Source organism: Pithys albifrons, chromosome 5 (genome assembly GCF_047495875.1).
Source record: "Pithys albifrons albifrons isolate INPA30051 chromosome 5, PitAlb_v1, whole genome shotgun sequence".
Classification (NCBI taxonomy): domain Eukaryota; kingdom Metazoa; phylum Chordata; class Aves; order Passeriformes; family Thamnophilidae; genus Pithys; species Pithys albifrons.
Window position 1 is genome coordinate 41,544,892 of NC_092462.1, and position 23,553 is coordinate 41,568,444.

At 38.9% G+C, this 23,553-nt stretch overlaps 1 protein-coding gene across 1 annotated transcript in view; it reads left to right on the forward strand.

The window, feature by feature from the left end:
* TENM3 (teneurin transmembrane protein 3) overlaps positions 1–23,553 on the forward strand; it is a 608,874-nt gene that overhangs the window by 473,660 nt on the left and 111,661 nt on the right. Inside the window, exon 7 of the mRNA XM_071556284.1 lies at positions 15,590–15,828. Coding sequence (XP_071412385.1) covers positions 15,590–15,828 — 239 coding nt within the window. The remainder of the gene's footprint in view (positions 1–15,589; positions 15,829–23,553) is intronic.

The window sequence follows — 23,553 nt, forward strand, 5'->3', positions numbered from 1 at the left end:
GCTAGTGCCTACAATATTGATTAAGGTGTGGAAAGGGTGTTGATAGTTTCCAGGGAAGTTTTAAATCAATTTGGGTTGAGACTGATTGATTTTCTGCAAAAGCACACTGTTGCTGGAGGTTAAAGTCTGCTCAAAGCAGCTATTTTATGCATTCCACCCACTAAAACAGTGTCTGGTTTAATCAAATTCAAAACTGTTCTGTTTTGTAAGTCTTCCAGGTTTTCACACATGGACTTGATTAGACATGTTATTTCTTTTGAGAAGGTGCATGGCACAAAATAAAGGCAGAAATTGGGGTTGGAATTAAAGTCCTGCTCTTCCAAAGACCCTATTTATCACTGTGAACATGTCACATTACTGGTCTGCAAGTTGAGAAAACAGGACTTTGCTTGAATAGTGAATACATTTTTAAAGACTGACATGCCGTGACTATGGTGTCAGTATATGCACACATTAGACATGTTCTTTAAGTCAAAGAACCAATACTGTTTTGAAAGACTAAAGTCGAATAAAATGTTCTGTTTTCTTCTGATATTCTCTTGCAGTCGGGTTCTCACTGAGCATCTGTTTGAATCCTAAAACACTGGGCCCATATGCTTGTAAGCTTCCTTTGGTGTCAATAGTGTCTTACTTAAGATTTTTGTTTGATCTCTCTGGCATCTTTCCTGCTCAAATATCCCTTGCTGTCACTATGAGTACTTGGAATTTGATCATGCTTTGTATTTTGTCCCCTGGCTCTTAGACAAGCAGTGATAGTCCAGAATTCAGTAGCTTTTGCACAGTATTCCTTGAGTTTATTGTTCCCCTCTTCAGAAATATGCAGTCATTGGAATAATTTAGATAAGACAAAAGAAATATGCAGTTCTAAAAAAAATAATTGTTCATAACTTTGTTTTTCCCCCTTCTTTTTCTCACTATTCCCTGAGAGAACAAGAGTCCCTGGTCCTTCCTTTCCCTCCGCTGCTGCTGTGCATTGTTGTTTGCAGAACATGAGATCTCCATTTACTCTGGTAGCCAGCCCTCTGCATATTTGCTGGCTGGCTGGCTGTGCCAGATAGCCAGCAAGAGAATGGCCTTTTAGTCTCAGTTCACTTTTATAACTTCATCTCTGGTCCAGCCTCATCAACTAAACAACATCCCCCACTATGCACTGTTCAGTCCTTAAGGCTGTTTTGCCACAGGTCGCAGCCAGGAGTTTTATTCAAGGGCTTGCACATAAATAAGGGTTCACCAAAGGGTAATGACCACCTAATGGTAGCCTTGCAATGCTGTGTCTTCAGGTTATAATCCTGCATATAGTTCAGAGGACAGCATGCCAGGCAGATGAGTCCCACATTGTTTTGTACATCCATGAAAAAAAAGTTACGCAATAGAATATATTCTTTTCTGTGGGATCATCCCATTCTTTAATTTAAAATTGCACCTCTAATTTCATCTTTTTGTATCTTTGTGTATAGAGAATTAGAAAATCAAGCAGTCCTTGCAAATGGTCATGACAGCCTTATAGAGATGGATGTGTTTTCTCCAGCATATCACAATAGCAGTTATGGGTATGTGACTCTAAGTGTTTGCATGATGTTAACTGTTGACCCAGAAGAAAAAGTGTGATTTGAAAAGAAATTTATTGCAATAGTAAAAAATATCTGGGACAGACGTCCTCATCTTTATGTCTGATATATTAAAAATTAGGCTTTCAATAGTTTGTCATACTGACTCATGGTAGACACAAAATGGTAAACTTTGACTGCTGAATCTTGTTTGCGTTCACTTAAGACAGTAAGAGTACAATTAAGGTTGTATTAGTTCTCTATGGCCTGATCCTGCAAGCTGTTGGAACCTATTTGTATGATTACACATTTGCCAAATCTGATTCTTAGTTTGTAATATATTTACTACTTAGCAAATGTTTCTTTTAGAAATATTATGACATATTAATATAGCATAAGGAATGACCAATCAAAGAAATCAAGAAGAATTATATATTTAATCTATAATATTTTGACCAGCTAGTTTGAAACTGCAACTGCTGATAAATGTGTAATTGTAAATAGAGAATTCCGTATAAATTAACATTTCAGTTTGTGTAAATAAAGTTTGTGGTTTAGACCTGTTCTGTAACTACCTTACTTTGTCCATAGTATATGTCTAATTTTTGAACTATGCTTTGGCATTCTTATGCCAAGTCTGTATAATTCATTTCTGATCCACACACATAAAACCCCCCTGACAAAGTAGTACCGTATCTAATGAGCCCCAGTCTGTTAATCAGCACACTATGCTAAATTTTAATAAAGAACTGAGAATCATAAATTTGCCCTTGTTTGTTTATCTATACTATGGTAAAATCATATCTTTATGTTCAAGTTCTGTTTTGCTAATGGTGACACTCAACATTATAAAGGGGGTAAGGTGCTATTTGATTAAATGAGGAGATCTGCATCTGCCCATTAATAACTAATTAATCTGTAAGATATACTGCCGCTATACATTGATCTGCTTCTTCTTCCCAAAACTCTTAAACTTTCACTTAGCCACAGTTTACAATCAACAGCAGGAAAAGAATAGGATGTTAAATTCAGTTAATCATTATCAGCAAACTCAAAGATACTGCAGATATTTGCCAGAAGACCTAATACATTATTTTCTTCAAAGTAAAAATGTAAGCATATTGTATTAAAAAAGAACAAAGCCAAATATTATTGTTCTCTGTAGACTGATTACCATACTGATTCAGAGGCATAATTGCTGGAGTTAATAGAACCATGCCTGGTTTATGCTTTGTATGTTTGTAATGGGACTACCACATTCAAGTATTTTAGCAAATGGACTATATTATATGAAATTCCTGTTAGTTGATACTAATTCAGGTAAACAATACAATGAAATTTATCTTGCTTGTAATCCCTTCATTTTTAAAATTATGGTAGCAGGGATCATCTCCTAATGTGAAGGTTTTCCAGAGATAATAACACATCAGTTCCAAAGCATAATATATTTGAGACTACAACATGCTATCAGCATGAAGATTTGGTTTATCAGCCTCACTAACATACTGTGTCACAGCTAGAATCATTATATATTTGTTTCTTTGTGTTCATCTCATGCCTGTGTTACATTATGATATACTGCTTCTTCATTTGTATGGCTTACAGAGCAAATATTAATCTAATGGATTTGACTACTTTAGTGTTAAAAATGATAACAGAAATAGGCACTTCACATAGAAATTCAATTGATTCATCTTCCTAGACCTAAAGAGTAGTTATTTATAGCTTAGAGAGATTTATGCACATTGTATTAATTATCATAAGACAGCTGGAGATCTCAAAGTGTTTTAATGGTATGTATTGTTGGTTTATTCTTTTCTCTAATGTGTAAACATATATTAGCATACCTGTTGACAAAGCAGCTTAGTTTGAAGCAAGAAGTCTGTTTTTCTTTTACTTTACCTGATAGTGTTATCCCCAGGTTATCTGAAAATATGTAGGATTCACTATCAGTAAATGACTGTACTTATATTACTTGTAGATAAAGCTTGCTAGCACTTTCTACTTCTATAGGCTCCTTATTCTCTGAAAATTTCATATTTTTGCAGTGTTGGGGTTTTCAAACTTCCTATTGGCATTTAAGCAGGAATTCTTTGCAAGGAGGTTGATTAGGGATTTTTGTCATCTGTTGGGGGAAAAGTTTGGGAGAGTTGAGTTTAAAGGAGGTCAGGTTGTTATAAGAACATACTGAATTAAACTTGAGTGTAAGAAGCCAAGAGTGCAGAATGGAGAGGAGAAAACTGAAAAAGACTTGGTACAAAAGGGGTAGGAGTGGATGTTCAAATGGGTAGGTGGAGAAGTCCATAAGGAGAAGAAGGAGCTGAGACTGGTTGTTTAGGCAAGGTAGGACATAGATAAAATGCTAGAGAACTAAAGGTTGAACATCTAGAATGAAAACTGAGATTTCTTGTCTTTTACTGGTTGTAATTACTTGTGAAGTCCTTTTGAACTGCATGCACCTCATCACCTGTAGGACTGTCTCAAGATGGTGAGAAACTTTGGCTGCTGACATATGCTCTACTAGTGACAGAAGCAGAAATAATCAAACCCAAGATTTTCTGTGATGGCCTATGCAGATAGGAAAACTTTCAATATGATTTCTTAAGTTTCTTCAAACTCTCTTTAAAAAATCCCAAGTTAAACCAAAGAACATTTTATTAAAAAATTGTCATCGGTGTCATAAAGTTAAACACACAAAATTTACAAAATCAAAAGTAACCTCTTTCAACAGTTGAATGGCTGCAGTTGAACTTGCTATCCCAGTAAGTGCAGCTGGAGTTGAACCAGAGAGGAACTTTTAACAGAGTCTGGAGATTCTTTGTGTCACACTCAAACAGGTGAGGAAACAATACCAAGTATCATGGCAAAACAAAGACCTGGATGACTGTATAGTGCCTGCATTCAACATCTCTGATATTACTGATTGTACAAAGAGAAGTCCAGCTCCTAAAAGGCAAGTGTGGAAATGAGTACCATTAATGTTTCACTGTCTTCTGGGCACAACATGCAATCCTCTGCCTTGTAGAATCCCCAAGGGTGGAATCTCATTTCTGTGTAACTTGGCATGTTGCATATGAAAGACTATGCAAGCATAGTGCTCAAGTTTTCACCATGGAACAAAAAGAAATGGAAATAGGAATGACCCTGAGATTAGCTCAGTTGGTTAAAACTTGGTTGTAATAATGCCAAGGTCATGGGCTCAATACCCTATGTGGGCCATTGACTGAAGAGTTGGACTCGATGATCCTTGTGGGTTCCTTCCAACTCTGCGTCTGTGATTCTGTGATTCTGACTGTTGCATCACGTGTGTGCACAGTTGCCAAGTTGGTGGTAGTGGCTGTAACTCAGAGGTTATGACAGAGCTGTCGCTGCAGTGACAGGAGTCTGGCTGTGTGAGTGACTGCTGATAGCACAGTAGTGGCAGCACAGGGTTCATCACGGGTTATCATGGCCCCTGAATGGCAAGAGAAACACTGCTACGGACATCAGTAAGAGAGCTTAGGTTCACAGGTCCATTATGATGGAATCTTCAGCCTGCTTGCAGCTTGAGGCAGAATCAGATCCTATTAGTCACTGAGAGAATACTTCACTTCTTTAACTTCCCTTTGCTCTTTCTTTTTTTTAAAATGTCCAGTAGCTCAGCCTTTGAGGGGCAGACAAAATTGCGACCTTTGTTCCAACTTCCAAATTAATCCTTGGGTAAATAATGCAGCTCTGAGTCTCTATTAAACTGTTTCTTTTTTAAATAGTTTCCATGTGCTTTTTGAGACATTTAGAGCAATTCTTCTCTTTCAACTTTATGAAGACAGAAAGGCTAGTAAAAAGTACATGTGACCTACCTTTCTTTGCTTTTCTACCTGGAAAGCTTAACTTATTCAATATTCAAGACAGGAACTGGCCAAAGTCAGAATGCCTCATCTCAGAGACAAATTTTCCTATCTCTGTCTTGGTAGGGATAAGATTCCAGAAGAGCAGAGAACAAGATAAGGAATTGTAATATAAATCCTTACTGCTCATGTGAGTATTTCATGTCCTCACTGCAAAATTCAGATGCTTTCCTCTGCTCTCTCTTCCTTTGGAGAGAGAACTGCAATGGCATGAATATTGTCAGTGTCAGAAAGTGTAGCAAGGGGCTGTCAGGTTTACACCAACTGCTGCCTCCTTCAGAAGTGAAGAAGTCTCTGTAAGTGCTGGTCCTCTGAGAGACACAGACAAAGCCTCAGAGGAGAACAGTCACTTGATATTTTTTCAGCAATACGTAGGTTGAGTTTCACTCTCATCTGGAAAGTATGTAATGGGCAAATCCTGTAATGAACAGTATGAGTAACTAAAACTGAGCAAGGTTTCTTTTCTTCCCAACATGAGTCATTCTTTGCACCAGACTCTCCTGTGCCCTTCTGCAAAGTGACTTAGCATTGTTTGTTCCCCTTGTTCATCTTCACAGAGTGCAGTATAGCAGAGAGGAGCATGAACAAGTAGGCTCAGCAGTGCCCTCTGATCATACTCGTTCTTTTGATCCTGGGTTTATGTGATACATATCACAGAAGTGAACTCCTCCTTCTCTGGGGTAGAGAACTAGCAGCCTGAATCTGAACTTGGAGAAACAAATACTAGAACAGGTGCCCTCTGCTTGCTGCAACACTATATTCTTTCTTGCACCACCCAGAAAGTAAGAGTAGTGCAAAAGAAGATTCACTCTTGCACACCAAAGGAGAGGAAGTTTGGGGCTTTTGTCAGGAATCAGTCCTTCAAGTCACCATGTCCAAGTGGCTTTTACAGCAGACTGGGACACTGCCTTATCTGAATTGCTCTTTAAAGCTTCAGCTGCAGGTTGCCACGCCTGATTTCTCGAGTCTTTCTCCATCAGCAGCCAGCAGTGGAGTGGTGGTCTGCCAGGGGGCCAGGTATGGAAGAACACACAGGCAGTAAGAAAGATACTTAACAGGCCTAGTAGTACTTTTGTTCTTTCTTGGCTTTCAGTGTTCAGTTTGTAAAGAAAGTGGGTCCTTGGTGTAAATCCATCCAAATTTAACCAAGTGTTACCATATGTAAAGTGTTTTTCTGAAACATTTGAATAAGCTGGCAGAAGAGGCTTATCTCCAGTTCTCACAGTTGTTTTCTCTGGTTTTGCATATGGATAATAGCGCTCTTCTCTTTCTTTCTTTCCCCCAAACTTTGATCATCATTTCACGTGTTGTGATCTTGGAGATTTTTCCAGGATTATGATAGTATTAATACTGGCTCCAAGGAAGCGGAAATTTACTTTTATCTTTTCCTGGGCAATTTTTTGATTGCATTTCTGCCCAGAAAACAAACTAAGACAAATTCACAGTGTAACATAGTTTCTGTGCTGGCTTGGATTTATGTTAAATGCAGCCATATGGTTCTGTGGAAGTCAGTCATAAGCCTGTGCTAAGGGCAAACACCACCAGCTACAAGGTTTCATCTCAGAAGAATGTTAACAGAAGATGAAGACAGGCATAAAGTGTTCACAGAGAAACAAAAATCCAATTCCTGCTGGAGCCCGCTGAGAAGGCTTATCTCATGCATCAGTGAACCAGAGTTCAAATGAGACCTAGCCAGTAATTTCTGTTATCTTTTACATCTCTCCTGTAATGTCAGTCGGCAGAGATTAATCTTTTCTTTCCATCTGTTTCCTCAGCTCAGTGCAAAGAATCATATTTATTGATGTAATCTATCCATTAGTGAACCAGGCAGAGCTCTCTAATGTCAGGTGGCAGGTCAGGGTCATGATCTCTCTCAGAGAACCTAGTTCAATCCAGCATGAATAGGGCCTGTCAGCAGAGAGAGGGCACACCAGTCACTAGGTGTAGTAGTAGGATTCATTACAATCTTGGACCACCATCTTTTCCACAGTTAATGGTTTTCTTCTGATAGTTGATGTATCTGGTGGGGGTTTTTTAACAAAGAAAAAGCATGATAACTCATTCCCATTAGGGGAAAAGTCAGCTCGGTTTGCATTAAGGAAAGTCAGGGAGACATAAATACAGAAACTTAAATGAGAGAAGTTGGAGCAAACAAAAATAGTGCAGCTGGATATACCCATCCTCTCTTCAAGTAACTTTTGTAAGATTGATTTATTTCTTTGTATGGAAATGGCAAATAAAATGCTAGGTCTTCACTCAGAGATAGAAATGCACTCTCTCTCCATGTGTCAGTGATGATGTATTTGAGGTAGAGAATGAGAGCTTCCAAACCTTAGAAGTCTCTTCTGTCTGACTTACCTATGCCCATTTGAAGCACCAGAAAAATAGAAAGATAAAGTTTCAGCTACCCTTATGTCTTACTTGCTTACATTTGCCTCATGGTGTTGCCAGACATTTGTAGAATGTGCCTTAATACTTTTGAAAAGCAGAATTACTGACTGCTTCTGTATCCAGATAGGTGCGTTGTGAATTGGTACCATTTGAGGGCAAAATCTGTTCGTTTATTTTTAGTTCAGGTGAGCAATCATCAGAGTTGTGTTCATTACAAAGCAGCATAGTTACAGTTTTTATTCCCAGAAATTCAGCATTACAATTATATTAAACGTCAAACTGAGGTAATTAGGAGTATTATTGAATTCTGGAAGTATTGGTCCTGAGACCTAAACATATCACCAAAACATAAAATCACTAAAATTTACATTTCTCTCAACTTGCATTCACTCTAAGTGGATTTGACAGAAGTTTCTTCCACCTCTGGAGGCCTGGGAGAATGCAATTGATGTGTTCCTAATTCTGGGTGTCCAAGGTGTAGATACTGCCACTTGTGCTTTGAAGTGAATCCATGCTAACAGACTGAGGACCTTAGCAGAATGCATAAGACATTTTACCTGGGCTTGCTTACAAGTGTCTTAGTTCATGTAATAATGTCCTCAGATTCAACATACCTTAGAGTTAGAGGTAAATAGGTAATTTTTTAATAGAGTTAGATTTGAGTTGGTCAGGGGGCAGGGGGAGAAGAGGCAAACCTGTGCTCCACAATGTAAAAATTGGTGTGCTCATTAAGTAAAGTATTTAACTTGTGATTACGCACAATGGTATTGCCTTTGCTGGAACAGGCATGTAACAGATTAGTAGACTTGTTATTACATAAAAGAAATTTTGAGAGAGTCATAGATATTTCTGAATATTCAGGGGTCCTTTGATACCTAAGGGTAAAAGAAACAAATGTGAAAAATGTTAGGGATAGTTTTTCTTTCCTCTTTCACCACTCCTCAAGTCACTTTCTATTCTGTCAATTTCCAAATGTCACTTCTGTTTTATTGTGGACTGAAACAACAGGTACCTGAAAATAGCTTTCCTCAACTCCACAGTTGCCTTTGCCTGACCCATAAAAAGCGTGTTTTGCTTTTTTGCTTTAGGCAATTGCTTCTTAAATCTTTTGTATGTTTTACCCTAAAAATAAAGTGAATCAAACAGTAATATAAAAATTTGTCTCTGTGTACTGAAGTGCAAACAGTACGTGCTCATTATACAGGAATGAGAGAGTAATCAGTTGAATTTAAATTGAAATTGCTAGAGGAAAATATATTTTGATATAGTGCATGTTTAGCCTACAGAGCAAAATGCCACAAGACATCAGTGAGAACATGAGTTGTGGACTGTATAGAGAAAGAGTGAGCTGTTAGTGAATAAGTAGACTGGATGGCATTCATCCCATCCTTTGAACTGGCCACTTTCAGAGTATTGTTCCTGGTGATCTACCTCCTGCAGTAATTCCTGGGTTTTTTTCATTTTGAGTACAGTTATATGTATCTGTACACAGATTTTGTACATGTAAGTGTTCTCTATCAAATTAGATGTTCTCTTTCTCCACAATTTTTTGAATGAAGTAACTTGTTAATTTTACTGCATATGCATAGGGGAATTCTACCCCTTACACTGTTTTTCAGACAGAGAACTTCTTCAGAAGTCCAGGCCAGAGATCATTTCTGATATTGGGTTCCTTTTGTAGCACAGTCTTTTGAGTGTTAGAGCTGTTCTCCCTCAAGTTGTCTTCTAGTAGTGGGCTGTAAAGATCTGAAGACCCACAGGTCTTTGACACTATCATGGAACTGACCAAATATTGCATTTAGGACAGTATGGGAGAGAGTGCTGCAGGAAAACCTATACTGTAGTGACCCTATGACATTTGTTACTGATCCTGGTGGAAGCTCTCTATTCAAAAACATGGCTAAACTAGTATATTTATCCTCCTCCAGATTTTTCGGTTTGCTGCTATTGTACAACAATACACAAGGTTCAAAGATTTAAGAGAGAGGGATTTAGGTTTTTTAAACACATATATTTTAAATACAATTTTATTCTGCATCAGTGGTATTATAGCTCTTAAGATGAGAGCTATATGTACATGCATAAGGCCTAGCAATACTGACCTTTATTCTGTGACAGCAGTTGTCAACTAAACAATAGTGCTGCACAAAATAACAATAGCTACCCTTAAATCCCACTGACAGGGTGATAAAATAAGATGCATAATCTGAAATACTTTGAGAAGTTCAGTAGAATTTTGCTGGGCCTTATTCGCAATTCTATATTTAGTATGAATTTTGTAAATGTCCTGTGTGACTTTTAGTGCATTGTGACATACTTGCCATGGTCTTCAGCACTCTATTGGCAGGGTTGTGCTGTATGAAATAATTTAAAACAAACTAAAATACTGCCAAGAAGGTTGTTCGAAATGATAATGTAGGCTGCCCAAAAATTAGAGAAATTAATCTTTTGCGAGGTGAAGTAATTTCAGCAGATGCTTAAAAAAAGTCATGTATCTAATGTAAAAATTATATTAAGAATGTTAAAATGATGCAGTAACTCTATACAAATTGAGACCAGTCTATTTATAAAGTAATGGGCAATATTCCTTTCTACTGGGTGATAGTTTATTTATATAATATCTCAGCTTCTGGCAGTCTGGTGTTTAGGGCCTTCCAGATGTGTTTATGTAATATTGCATTCATTGATGCATAGTATCAATTTTCTTCTAAACTGAGGTCAAAAGTTCTTGTCATAGATCCTTTCGTAAAGAGAGTAATTCTAAATCACATTTCTATTGCTGGATACCTGGCTATCCTATATCAGAGGTGTTTGGGCTTCTGGGCTGAGTCTTACTGTCCTTGAATATTTTGATAATCTATCTCCATTTCCCTAAAGACACAGTTTTCAGTTGACTGAATCTTTCTGCTGGACTCATATGCAGTTTTTATCACTTTTTTTACCCCCTATGTTTTCACATTTACTGAATTTAGTAGAGAGTGCTTCAGTTTTATTTTCCACGGAGGATGGGGCAACACAGTGTGAATTCTCCGCCACCAAGCTCTAGAAGGAAGAAGCCATCTGCATGTCAGCCAGTGCACACCAGCACTTGGTTAAACACCATCACTGAGTTAAATGAAAAGCATGATTATTTACCTGGGTTCATCTGCTTGCTGACACCTTTGAGGTTTTTGATGCTATATTTCTGTCTTTTCTTGTAAGGACAAAAGCTTAAGTAAAAATGCCTTCCATTTGTGAAATAAGGGGACTTCTCAGCTGTCTTTGCATCCAAGGATTAGTTTATGACATAACTTCATATTTTGCCACCAGTCTGCACTTTAGATTGTTTAGGTACTAAATACTTCCCCTACTGAAATGTTAAGATTAACTGAACTTTTTAATAGCAACATCTATTGAATAAGCAGGCAGAGATATATATTGAATAAATGTAAAAGTAGACTATTATTTGCTTTAAAAGTTGAGTTGAATTATTTAATAAAAATAGAACTGGCTTGTCTTGTAAAATATTAGCATGATTCACTGGATTTTTGTACTCCAAAGCTTAATAAAATATTTAAAATGCTGCTCACATGAAGATATAGCAAGTTCATGTTAGGTGATCAATTTTGAATGAAAGATACACTATTGTAGATGCTATAAGCTCCCTGAGATGAAATATAGTGTAATTGCCCACAAGTCAGTGCCTGGTCAAGTAGTACAAACAGTTTAGATTTTAGAAATTAGCTATTTGAGTTCCATAGTTTGAAAAGACAAGATAGATGGATATATAGATAATTAAAATCATTTGTGGATGGATTATGTTTCAAGAGCATAAGAATTTCAGCGTTATCTGGAAGCAGCCTGGATTTGTTGTCAGATACCATATCCTTCTAAGTGTCTCATAGGAACAGTTTGGCATGGCTCAGTGAGGCAGACAAGATGTGCAAGTCTGATAGTGTTACACTTTAAATACTTATCACTTGGAGTTAATGTAGCAGGAGAGTCTGACAACTTTGTTAGTAACTCCACTCATTAGAAATAGAGAGATCCAACCAAATTTTCTTAACCCAGAATAAGATGCCAGACTGGCTTTTCTGTCATTTTTCTCTTAGCATTCAGCCAGACGGTGCCACCGCTATGGCATTTTATTCATGGGATTCAAAGCAAAAGAGAATAGCTTACAGTGAGGAGCTGTGCTGTGTGCTGCCCAAGACTACACACTGCTGAATTCCTACTGCTGAATTCCCACAGCATTCTCCTGTAGAAACTGGCTGATCACAGCATGGGCAGGTGCACTGCGTAGAAAACTGGCTGAATGGCTGGGGACAGAGTGGTGAATGGAGTTATATCCAGCTAGTGGCCAGTCACAAGTGGTGTTCCCCATGGCTCAGTATTGGGACCAGTCCTGTTTAATTTCTTTCTCAACCATCTTTATCAATGATTTATTGATGAAGAGATCAAATGCGTCCTCATCAAGTACACAGAGGCACCAAGTGGGGTGGGAGTATTTATCTGCTGGTGGGTAGGAAAATTCCACAGAGGGTTCTGGACAGGCGAACTGGATGTGCCAAGGCCTGCTGTTTAAGGTTCAACAAGGTCCTGCACTTGGGTCCCAACAACCCCATGAAGCGCTACAGACTGAGGGAAGAGTGCCTGGAAAGCTGCCCAGCAGAAAAAGGACCGGGGAGTGCTGATGGACAGCCAGATGGACATGAGCCAGCAGTGTGTCCTGCTGGCCAAGAAAGCCAATGGCATCCTGGCCTGTATCAAAAAGTGTGGCCAGCAGTGTTTGCCCCCATATACTCAGCACTGGTGAGGCAACGTCTCTAATCCTGTGTCCTGTTCTGGGCCCTACACTAAAAGAACCACATTGAGGTGCTGGAGCAAATCCAGAGAAAGGTAACAAAACTGGTGAAGGGTCTGGAGCACAAATCTTAAGAGGAGCAGCTAAGGGAGCTGGGATTGTTTAGCCTAGAGAAGACGAGTCTTGCGGGGATCTTATCCACCTGAAAGGAGGTTCTAGCAAGGTGAGGGGCAGATGTTGTCACAAGTAAAAAGCCATAGGACAAGAAGAAATGGTTTCAAGTTGCACCAGGGGAGGTTTAGATGAAATATTAGAAAAAAATTCTTCTCTGAAAGGGTTGTCAGTCAGTAGAACTGTCTGCCCAGGAAAGTGGCTGAGTCATCATCCCTGGAGGTATTTAAAAGACGTGTATATGTGGCACTTAAGAACATGGTTTAGTGGTGGGCTTGGCAGTGCTGGGTTAACAGTTGGATTTGATAATCTTGAGAGTCATTTCCAACCTAAATGGTTCTATGATTCACATATAAAAGTTACAGCTTTCATTGCCTTGATGCCTGAGGTGGACTGTCAGAGCTATGACAGTTCACACCACCACTGTCATCTCCCAAGTTTGTCTAAGGAATTAATTCCTCAAAGAGTTTGAGAATATGCATTACAGTCTGTAGTATGCTGTGCTTCACCAAAGCCAATGTCTGAGCTCTCACTTTCTCAGAGAGAAAAAGAGAAAATAAAATACCAGTGTCAGACTGTTTGTTGCATTATTTTGTTAAAGCTTAAAGTATTTGGAGTTCCATTCAAGTGCTCCCGTAATGCCAGTTTGCATTTTCAGTCTGTTGAGTCTATCGGGGGGAGGAGGAGAATGTGAAGATTGCAGGCTGGTCAGGCAGCTTCTTATTTTTAACATGGAAGCTGATGTTTAGGAGGAGTGTTATTGTATCTACTTTATGGCTTTTCTTCTGTTCCCCAAAACAGTAAACATTGCCCATTGAAAGGGAAACAGCTACCTTTGTGTCTTGCATTTTCTTGAGATCTGTGTAGACATTCTTTGTGAAATATACTTGGGCATAGCATTTACCATAAGTAGCCAGAAATGAAAGAGCAATAAAAGTCAGGTGGATAAAACAATTTATCAGGACTTAATGAATTTATGTGATTCTGTGACTCTGTAAAACCAAAGTCATGCTGTTGTTAAGATGTAAAACATTTTTAACATAGGGCTAGTTATTATTATTTTGGTGTTTGTTACATAGAAAATGTCACAACTTGTAATGAAATGCCTTCTTAGCAGGATTTAAACCACCAGGGCTTTGCCTTTTGAAGTTGTTGGTAATACTCTGAGCTCAGATGCCAAAAAAATCTGGAATGTGCTCTTGTGCATCAGTAGATCTAGTGCATATACTTTTCTTGTTTGTGCCAGCAAGTTTAATATTGTTCAGAGTGAAGTAACCTTTGAAACATACTTCATGGAACCATGTTTGTAATGTAAATATTTTCGAGAAGACCTATGCCAAGATGTTCTAGTTATCTGCTAACCTCCCATAGAAAGATCATCTGCAAATGACAAGTCTTGTTTATCAACTGCTGATATTTTTCTCAGGCTCCAGTGGGGCAAATTAATTTCTAGTGTCTTCGTAGTGTATTTCTGACAAAGCTGCTATACATGTATGAATTGGTCCATTACTATGCAAGGACCCAAGCATGGGTCCCAGAGAATGAAAGTTCCATCAGCTAAGAAGTAGTCCAGATTGCCACGTGATGTATCTAGTGAGGCTTTTCCCCTCCACAGCTGGCTCATTTGGTGCTAGATGCTGACCCATCCCTGTACAGGTGACACACAGTAGGCAAACACAGTGTAAGCATGCACTTGGCTTCAGGAGGGCCTGGGTATCAGCACTTCATGGGTGTCCCTTACCCACTGAAAAATGCAAACCTCTCCAGATCAGTTTAGTTGTGCGGTTGGGAAGTTCAAAAGTCTCCACAATATGCTTTCTTCCCTTTATTATCTATAATGTGTTCATTTTGCCAAGCGTAATTAGGCAAGGCCAAGCCATATGCTATAGAGTTACTTACACAGCAAATTGGTGGAAAAGCCCCTGGTGCAAAGGTCTTTCTGTGAAGTTTTGTTGTTTATAGAATTGTGTACCTGCGCAGCAAGAAAAACTCCAGGTGGTATATGCCATGCTTAGAGGCTCTTTCAAAATAATTAACACTTGCATGAACTAAAATGAAAGGATTCTAGCATAGAGAGACTCAGGGAGTAGTATTTCCTTTGGAAATATAATTGGGGGGAAAAAGTTTACTGGTAATTTACAGTGTTTTAACTTTGTTTTTCGTATCTGTTGCTGGTTGTGGTTCTTTCTTAGCACTTACTAAGTATATTTCTTTAAAGTACCTCTCCTAGGCTGTAACTAGCTGCTGTATCCATAATCAGATCTTTTAATGGTAAGGTTATGTGTGAGTAGAGGTGAATTAGTGAACTGATTATTTAGGACACATCTACAAAAAGTCTTTGACTATTTTTGGCAAAGCTGCCAAAAGTTTGTAAATGAAAGATTGCTGTTTTCCTTGTACTTAGCCCAGGAATGCTGTGATAAGTAGTGTGGACTGCAGTCACATTGCTCATTATTGACTTTTTAATGGAGTTCCCTGTAGTCCGTAGCAGAAGCCAACACAAATAAGCAGCAGAAAGCCTGTCCCTACTTGTTGGATAGACTGTGAGAGACTTCCTCCCTACTACACTGTATTTTGGGTAGTTCTGTTTCCTGTCTGGATAGTAGTGTGTTACAAATATTTGGGGGGCTTTGGTCTTTACTTAAAAGGGAAGTATCCTTTTATGTGTGAATGTCATAACAAGTTATTGCTTCTATGACCCTTTGTAGATTGGATGTTGTGAAAAATAGGCAACATTAAACAAAAGAGGGATTGCCTGTGCTCCAGCTTTCTTTACTTTTATACTTTACCATATGCTCTTTCTTTCACAGGCATTTCCTATTCAAAACAGGAACAGGGACCACACCGCTGTTCAGTACTGCAACACCAGGGTACACAATGGCATCCGGCTCTGTTTATTCCCCTCCTACTCGGCCACTACCTAGGAACACTCTATCCAGAAGTGCTTTTAAATTCAAGAAGTCTTCGAAGTACTGTAGCTGGAAATGTACTGCACTCTGTGCTGTAGGGGTCTCAGTGCTGCTGGCAATACTGCTGTCCTACTTTATAGGTGAGTCCCATTTTTATAATTGTCACTATGGACAGTGGTGTCTGATGGATTGTATATGGACTGTGACATACTAACCTTTACCTAGCAAAGTCTTTGGTAACAGTAAAAGCCACAAGGATTTAATCAAAAGTCCCAATTTTTTAGAGGAATTAGAAAATTTGGATATTTTACAATCATTCTGTACCTTGATGGTCAGTGAATTAGCTTCAAAGAAGTATTTGAACTATAATTAAACTATGTGCTGTCAAGTTCTTATAAAAGTATGTAAAATATAGACTGTAAAATTCCATGATGCAAATATAGCTTGCAGCATATCTATGAAATTCTTTTCCTCTCATTTTGTTTGACATATCATTAACACAATGTTTCAGAATGCTATCACTTATTTCATCTTTCCATACATGTATGTTTATGTATAGAGCTAAAGCAAAGGTCTGATAAAGACATTTGATTGCAAGATAGGGAAAATAAGTGTCCAAAGGGACAACGTACAGTGAAGATGTAGACTTATTCCTCTCTTGTGCGTTGTTTATTTTTAATTATTGCCATTTTTCTGTATTTGTTTGTTAAATCCCATTTCCCAATTTTTATTTGAGATGATTTCCTTAATTTCTTCATCTCTTTAATTATTTATTTTCTTAAATGTTCACTATAAATATTATATAATTTGAGTTTTAGGCAGTTATTTGGGACAGTCCTTCTCTATGACAAAATGTCATTGATTTTAATAAGGGAACAGAACAGGATCATTTTGCATTCACAACTTCCTCTGTGGCTTTGTCCAAATTGCAGATTTTTTCATCTCTGTGCCCATAAATGATCTTCAAAGACTTTCTTTTAACTGATTTCTTAATTAGAAATTTTAAGTCACCACAGTTAAGGAAATATAAGTGCAAGGGTCGGGTTTTTGGTGTTGGTTGCAGACAAGTTCAGAGTCTTAAGGAATCAAGAAAAGAAAATAAAAAGAGGAGAGTTAACCTTTCTTTCTCTCCCTCTTTTTAAAACCAGTGTAAATAAATAATAAAGCCTAGAAGTCCTTGAGATCTGAAAATCTTCATTGCCTTTGTTGAAAAAAGCTTGTTGCATTTCAACACAAGCCACAGCATAAGCTATATAAAGCCTTTGAAGTAGTTCTTACTGAGTTAAATCTTCTGTGAACAATGCAAGAAACTGGGTTGCTGAGTAGCTGGAGAAATTGCTGTCTGCCCCAGCAAAGCAGAGGCCCCTGAGCACCCTTTCCACCTCAGCTGCCAGCCCCAAAGAGCAAAAGGCAGGTCTGCACATGTGGGACTTGCCCCTGCTGCTGTTCAGCCCCCGTCAATCACTGGATTTGTGGTTATTTTTTGTGAATGTGCACTGGAGTTTGAAGGTGTGGTTTAGAGTTAAGCTTTCATACTACATCTTTTTAAAGTGGAATTGAAACAATCCCACTTATAAAACCCAGTGATTGGGCTCAGTCTCTGTAATACTGCCTCATAAATCAGCAGAAATAAACATCTGCTATTAAATAAATGCATACATACCAAAGAAGGAATTCAACATGAAGTATCACTGTCAAGAGCCAGGAAAAACAGCCATACATGTAGTAAAATAGTGGAAACCTGATTCTGAGCTGAGCTGTACACTTTGCTAGCCTGAGAGCGAGATTACTTATGAATCTGAGGGGCACAGAAAGATAGCTGTATTGGATTATTTCTCCCATAGGCACATTAAGAAATATAAGCATGTCTAATGCATCTCTACTCATGTATTCAGGAAAAAGAGCCAAGCTTTCCAGTGAGTGAGAGCTTTCAGCTCCACACATCATTTATTCACATACCCTGAAAAAAAAAAACAAAAACGACAAAAAAAACCCAATGTAGCTGTGCAACATTTCATTTCATGGGCGCATGCCAGCTCACATCCTTGCTGAAATAAACAATGCACAAGGGCCTTCCTCTGCTCAGAGTCAATAGGGAGCTCTCTGCCTACCAGTGATATTACACATATTTCAGCTAACTCAGCAATCTAAATGTAAAATTCAACACTCAGGGATGCTCTCTAGAGAACTTTGGGTCCATAAAATCACAAATGGATTGCACTCATTCATATATGTGGTTTTCCCATCTCTACAGATGTAATATCAGAAATATTCTCCATTTAATAGGCCATCCAAGTGTAAATCAGTAGAAATCATTATTGTAAGATGGAAGCAGTCCTTCATCTTGATTAACTATTTCATAGACTCATAGAATGGTTTGGTTTGGAACTGACCTTAAATATCATTTAGTTCCAAATCCCCTGCCATGGACAGAGGCACCTCCCACTAGACCAGGTTGCTCAAAGCCTCAGCCAACCCGACCTTAAATACTTCCAGGGATGGGACATCCACATTTGCTTTGGGCAACCTGTTCCATTGTCTGACCATCCTCAGAGTAAAATATTTTTTCCTATTGTCTAAACTAACCCTGCCCTCTTTCAATTTAAAGCCATTCCCATTTGTCCTATCACTACCCACCTTTGTGAAAAATCCCTCTCCAGATCTCTTTCCCCTTTAGATACTGGAAGGCTGCTTTTAGGTCTCCCTGGAGCCTTCTCTTGTTGAGACTGAACAACCCCAACTCACTCAGCCTGTCTTCATAGGAGACGCATGTTCCATAATGTAGGTGTGAAAGGTCTGAGTAGGAAATTGGGCATCACATAAAAGAATGGGAAGACTGCAGTATTCTGTGACCTCTAGCATTCCATGACATGCCTCCAACACGGTGGTCTGGCATGTCTGCTGAGGTTTACAGCAGCTGAGGTGGCATGTCACATTTGTAAAGCCAGTTTGAGACATGTTTTGAACTTCATAGACATTGCCACAAGCATGAAAATGCTACATCCTTGTACCATTTGCATGAAAGAAGGAATTCAGTATGAAGTATCACTGTCAAGAGCTGGGAAAAACAGACATTTTGCAGCACGATTGCTGCAAAATATGCCAGTACACATTGTTAAGGAACATAGTGTGGTTGATGTCCATTGTGTGACTGTGGCAGCTGCACCCAAATGAACGGTGGTATGACCAGGCCCTTCTCAGAAATGCAGAGAGATGAAGATGTCATGCCCAGGCTTATTTTAGTTGCAAAGAGTGTGGGGTAGAGAAAGTGCCTTGAGATCCTGTTGCCTCTGCTCAGGCAACATAAGGCAGAAGAGACAGTTTGCCAGACTTCATGTCTGCCTTTGCAGAACTGCTCTGTCAATTAGCCCAGCCAGAGGAAGGAGCTGCATCAAGAGTCTGGTTTGTCTTGCACTTCTTCCATCACTCTGACTGGAAAGACTCCTACGGTTACAAAGTCTGCAAAGATGAGGTGAGAGCAGGGAGTGTCAGCATGGGTAGAGACCAGAGAAAACACTGCACTTAATGTAGCCACTTAATGTAGTCTTGGAGATCACAAGGATTTGAAAATGTTATTTCAGTGTAAAGGAAAGTGTCTATTCCAGCCTTCCCTTATTTTCTTGCTTTGAGTCCTACTAATATTTAGAGAAAATAGAAGTGAGTTGTGGAAAACGTTGGTCCTTAGTTTAGAGGCTTCATGTACTTTTAAATGCTTGAGAAAGAATTTAAGCAACAGAAACAGACAAGTGCTGAACCAAAAGAGTGAAGCAACACAGAGAAGAATGGAAGCAAAAAATAACTCTAGTTTGAAGTAAAGGATTCAAGAAAATTCTCCCTGAAATAATGGGTTAGAAAAACAGGGAGTAAGGAACATAAACTGCCTCATTTGGTGATTAAGTTTACACTGGAATTTCTTCAAGCTTCTTGTTTGCTTAAGTGCTGTCTATAATCAGATTTACAACCAGGGAAGCAGAAAAACATTTTTTTGCAGTATGAAGATTTTAGAACATTTCTCCATCTTTGGAAGAGTAGGAAGAGCAATGTTAAATTTAAGCCATGAAAGAGTAAAAAGTATAAAGTTGCCTTTACTTTGACATAAATAGTTTCACCCAACTTGGTATAAGGAGTCCATGTGAGAGATAGGAATAGAGTCCAGCTTTACAGTGTGAGACCAGACAGAGCTTTGTCCTTTGTCTCCCCATGGCTTACTGCCTCCTTCAGCATCCATCATTGACAGTGAATGAATGAAGTGAAAGTTTTGTAGGCCATCTCCTAGGTCAAACATGGGCATCAAGTCCAAGTTTCATATATAACTTCTATCCTTCAGTTTTGCTTTTTGGGATCTTCTCTGTCCACTTTTGGTTTTATTAAGGGGAGGAGCTTCTTGTTCTTGGATGTGGTTTTTTCCTAACAAGAAAATCCAGTGTGTAATTATGGAGAACTAAGCAGTCAGGAGTTGCTTCACAGTGGTGTTGCCTAGCACAGACTCTGAGAGTTGTATTAACAAACTGATTTGTACTGCACTAATTATTTCTTCTGTAGAATGAATTAAACAACGGCAAAAAATTAATGAGAATTTGAAGTCATCAGGGCCCCTCTTTGTTCCCAGGAGATGCTCTGGCAGTTGATTCTCCATTGCCAATGGCACTGTCTTGACATTGTCTAAATCAATACAAGAAATTACTGCCTTTTTCACTGTACATGGAACCAAAGAGGCAAGCAGTGTTCCTCAGTCAGTGCTGGAATTGCACAAGACCAGATTTAGCCAACTAAGCTTGAGGATTTGTACACGGAAAGATTGCACGCATCTGGTGTGTGTTTTGTCTACTAAATAGGTTTGTATGAACATAAGACACTCTTTGAATATACAGTAAGACCTGAGCTATTTAGTCAAGCTATTTAGTCTTCTGTCCTAACTTCTTCACAGCACTAGGTCATATTTCCAAGTCTGCTGAGCGTTTCACTCTGTGGATAACTTCAGATTGATCACTTTGTTTGAGATACCAGACTAGAAAGCCATATTTGATAAATACAGATAATTCATATTTTACACACTGTGTAAAAATAGCTACATTGCTCTTATTCTGTAGTTACTATATTGTGCAGTTAAATGCCACCCTAACACCCGATCCCATCAGATCTCAGAAGCCAAGCAGGGTCAGCCCTCGTCAGTACTTGGATGGGAGACCTCCTGGGAATACTGGGAGCTGTAGGTTCTAGTCCTAAGGACTTTGCTATCACCGTCCAAGCTCACTTGGCCGTGGCAGATGAACCTGAGGACTTAAACGGTGGGGTCAGTTCTGCGCACGCTGTGCCTCACCTAAAAATCCACTGCACAGGCTCGAAGGGCACACCCACGTGGGGAGAGCCCTTCCCAAATCTTCATTCGCGAAGCTGAGCCATGGTGATGACACTGCACTCATACTTTTTGTCTGTCTAAAAATGTTTCTGTTTTATCATCTCAAGATGTTAAAAGTAAGCTGAAAATTTGTATGCTAATAAATTTCTGATAATGGACAACTAGCTTCAGAGTTACCTCAAAAAATTCCTGAGAATAACAACAGAGCAACTTAAGAGGTTTTAAGGTAGAAAGAGGATAAGGAGATGGCCAGGGAAAATGGCAAACAAGTTTCGTCATGCAAGGAAACTGACACAGAAGGATGCAAAGTGTGAAAATTACAGCTGAGGGTCAATTAACTATCCCTCAGGCAAGTTTTAAGTGATCATTAAAAATTACTAAAATGTCTGTTTTTGTAGGCTGAGGTTAACTTTCCATGGCTTCAGTGTTCTTTCCAAGTTGGTTGTGTGTGGTTCTTCCATACTACTCAGGATTTAGTGTGACAGCTGCTGGCATTCACATCTTTTCCCAGATTGCAAAGGACCAGATGCCTTTCCCGTTGGGTTCAGGGGCAGAAGTCATAGTAGAACAGAACCACCCTCCCCAAAACTAATGGATTTGCAGCGCTGACAGTTATAGAACTGAATTTTGTTTCTAAAGCAATGACTAAATATACCTGTAATCAAAAGGAATCTATTTTATTTTATCAATAAAGAACCATATAATATTTCTTTTTGTTTACAATGCCAAGTTAATGTTATTCTGCTATTTGTAAAGCTCAAATACTGCCAGGAATAATGAAAACAACATTATTAATAATGCCATTTAAATAGAGGTTTTATTACAATACCCAGCATAGGTATTGTAATTAACAGGCATGAGGGAGATTATGGTTTAGTTGGCATTAATCACCCATGCTTTCGTTATGTGTTTATGGAAACTGTTCTTCTCTTTGACATGCATTTAATTTTGAGTTTTGTAGTGCTATTGTCACTGGGCATTTCACCAAGAACTTTTGGGTTTCCACATTCTCTTCCCATTTCTGTCTGCATCACTTGGTTGTGCTGGGACCTTAGCCATGTCTGGAGATTCACGGAGGTGTGTGGGTTGGAAATGTGGTCCCTGTTGGCAGATGTGTGGCAGATTTTAATAGCTAGCCAGGTTTAGTCTCCCATCCCTTTTCTTTTTCCAACAAATTAGAGGCATTTACATTTATATATACATTTATGTATCTGAATCTTAAAAAAAAAACCAAAACAGAAATATTTTGTCACTCCTTTTGGTCTGTTGTCTTCATTTGAAGAAAGTACTCTGAGATTTTACAGTTTACCAAATCTACATATCACAATGTCTTGAAACTACCATGCAAAAATCTGCATAAGCTTCTCTTATGCAAACCTGATTAAGAAAGCGTGACAGCTGTCTAAGCATGGCTGCTTAGCATTCTCTAACTGCACCAAGCACTTAGCAGAACCACACTGATGTCTCATGTTCTTGCTCACTATGTGTGTATCTGGAGCTGTGAAGGCAGCCAATGTCTCCAGCACTGTAGAAAGTACATCACACCTTCCAAGGTGTAGACTACTTCTCATTTTAACAATCCATGGAGCTTTTAGGGAAGGCTCTGTGTATCTCTAATGCATTTGGATGCAGCAACAGTGCTCCTTGTCATCCTTTTTTTTCAAAATTAAAGCTTTAAAGGAGTTGGAAGTGGCTGTCTCTCAAAGTCAGCTGAGGATTAGGTACGTAGTTATGTTGTGTCTGCCCCGAATGGACATTTCAGGGTCTCGCTTAGCTCCAAGTGTCATGGGCAGCCAGAAGGTGGCAGCTCTGATGGCAGTACCGTGTGTAGGGCTCTGCCTCCTCAGCATGTGGTTCTGCTCTGCACCAAACAGAAGCTGCTCGGCTGTGCTTTTAGACATCAGTGCCACATGTTGCTCTTTCCTGACGGAAGAGTGGGTATGTGGTCTAACTACAAGGCAGGACTAAAGGGTGTGTAGTCTCTTCAGCTGGGCCTTCGGTGTGTGGTTGGATACCTCGTGAATGTAGTACAGCACAATTATTTAGCAGCTAGAAAACCACCTTCTAGAATGTCAAAGGATTTTGGCTCCTGAATGGACCGTAGAATAGTCCTTGAGGTCTGAAGTACTGATGTCCTACTTCCATTTCAATACTTTACAATCTTTAAATACAGAACTATAGAAGCTGAATAATCAATATATGTAGCCCTTGCCATATTCTCATCAGTTCAGGCAAGTCCTTTCAGTCATTTCTGACATGTTCTTGGTAAATGGCAGTATTCAGATACACATGTGACTGTCAACACTGGTTTTGTGCTTTAACATGGGGCTTAATATTACAGCTAGCGCTTCAATGACTTTCTGCATTACAGAGATTTTCAGTTCTGTCTAACATGACATTAAATTATTTTCCTTGGATCCCGTAGCTGTGACTTTTAGATATCTGTATGAGTTTCATATAATGTTTACATCATTGGTGATAAGCTCACTGGGTCTCCTTGGTGTGG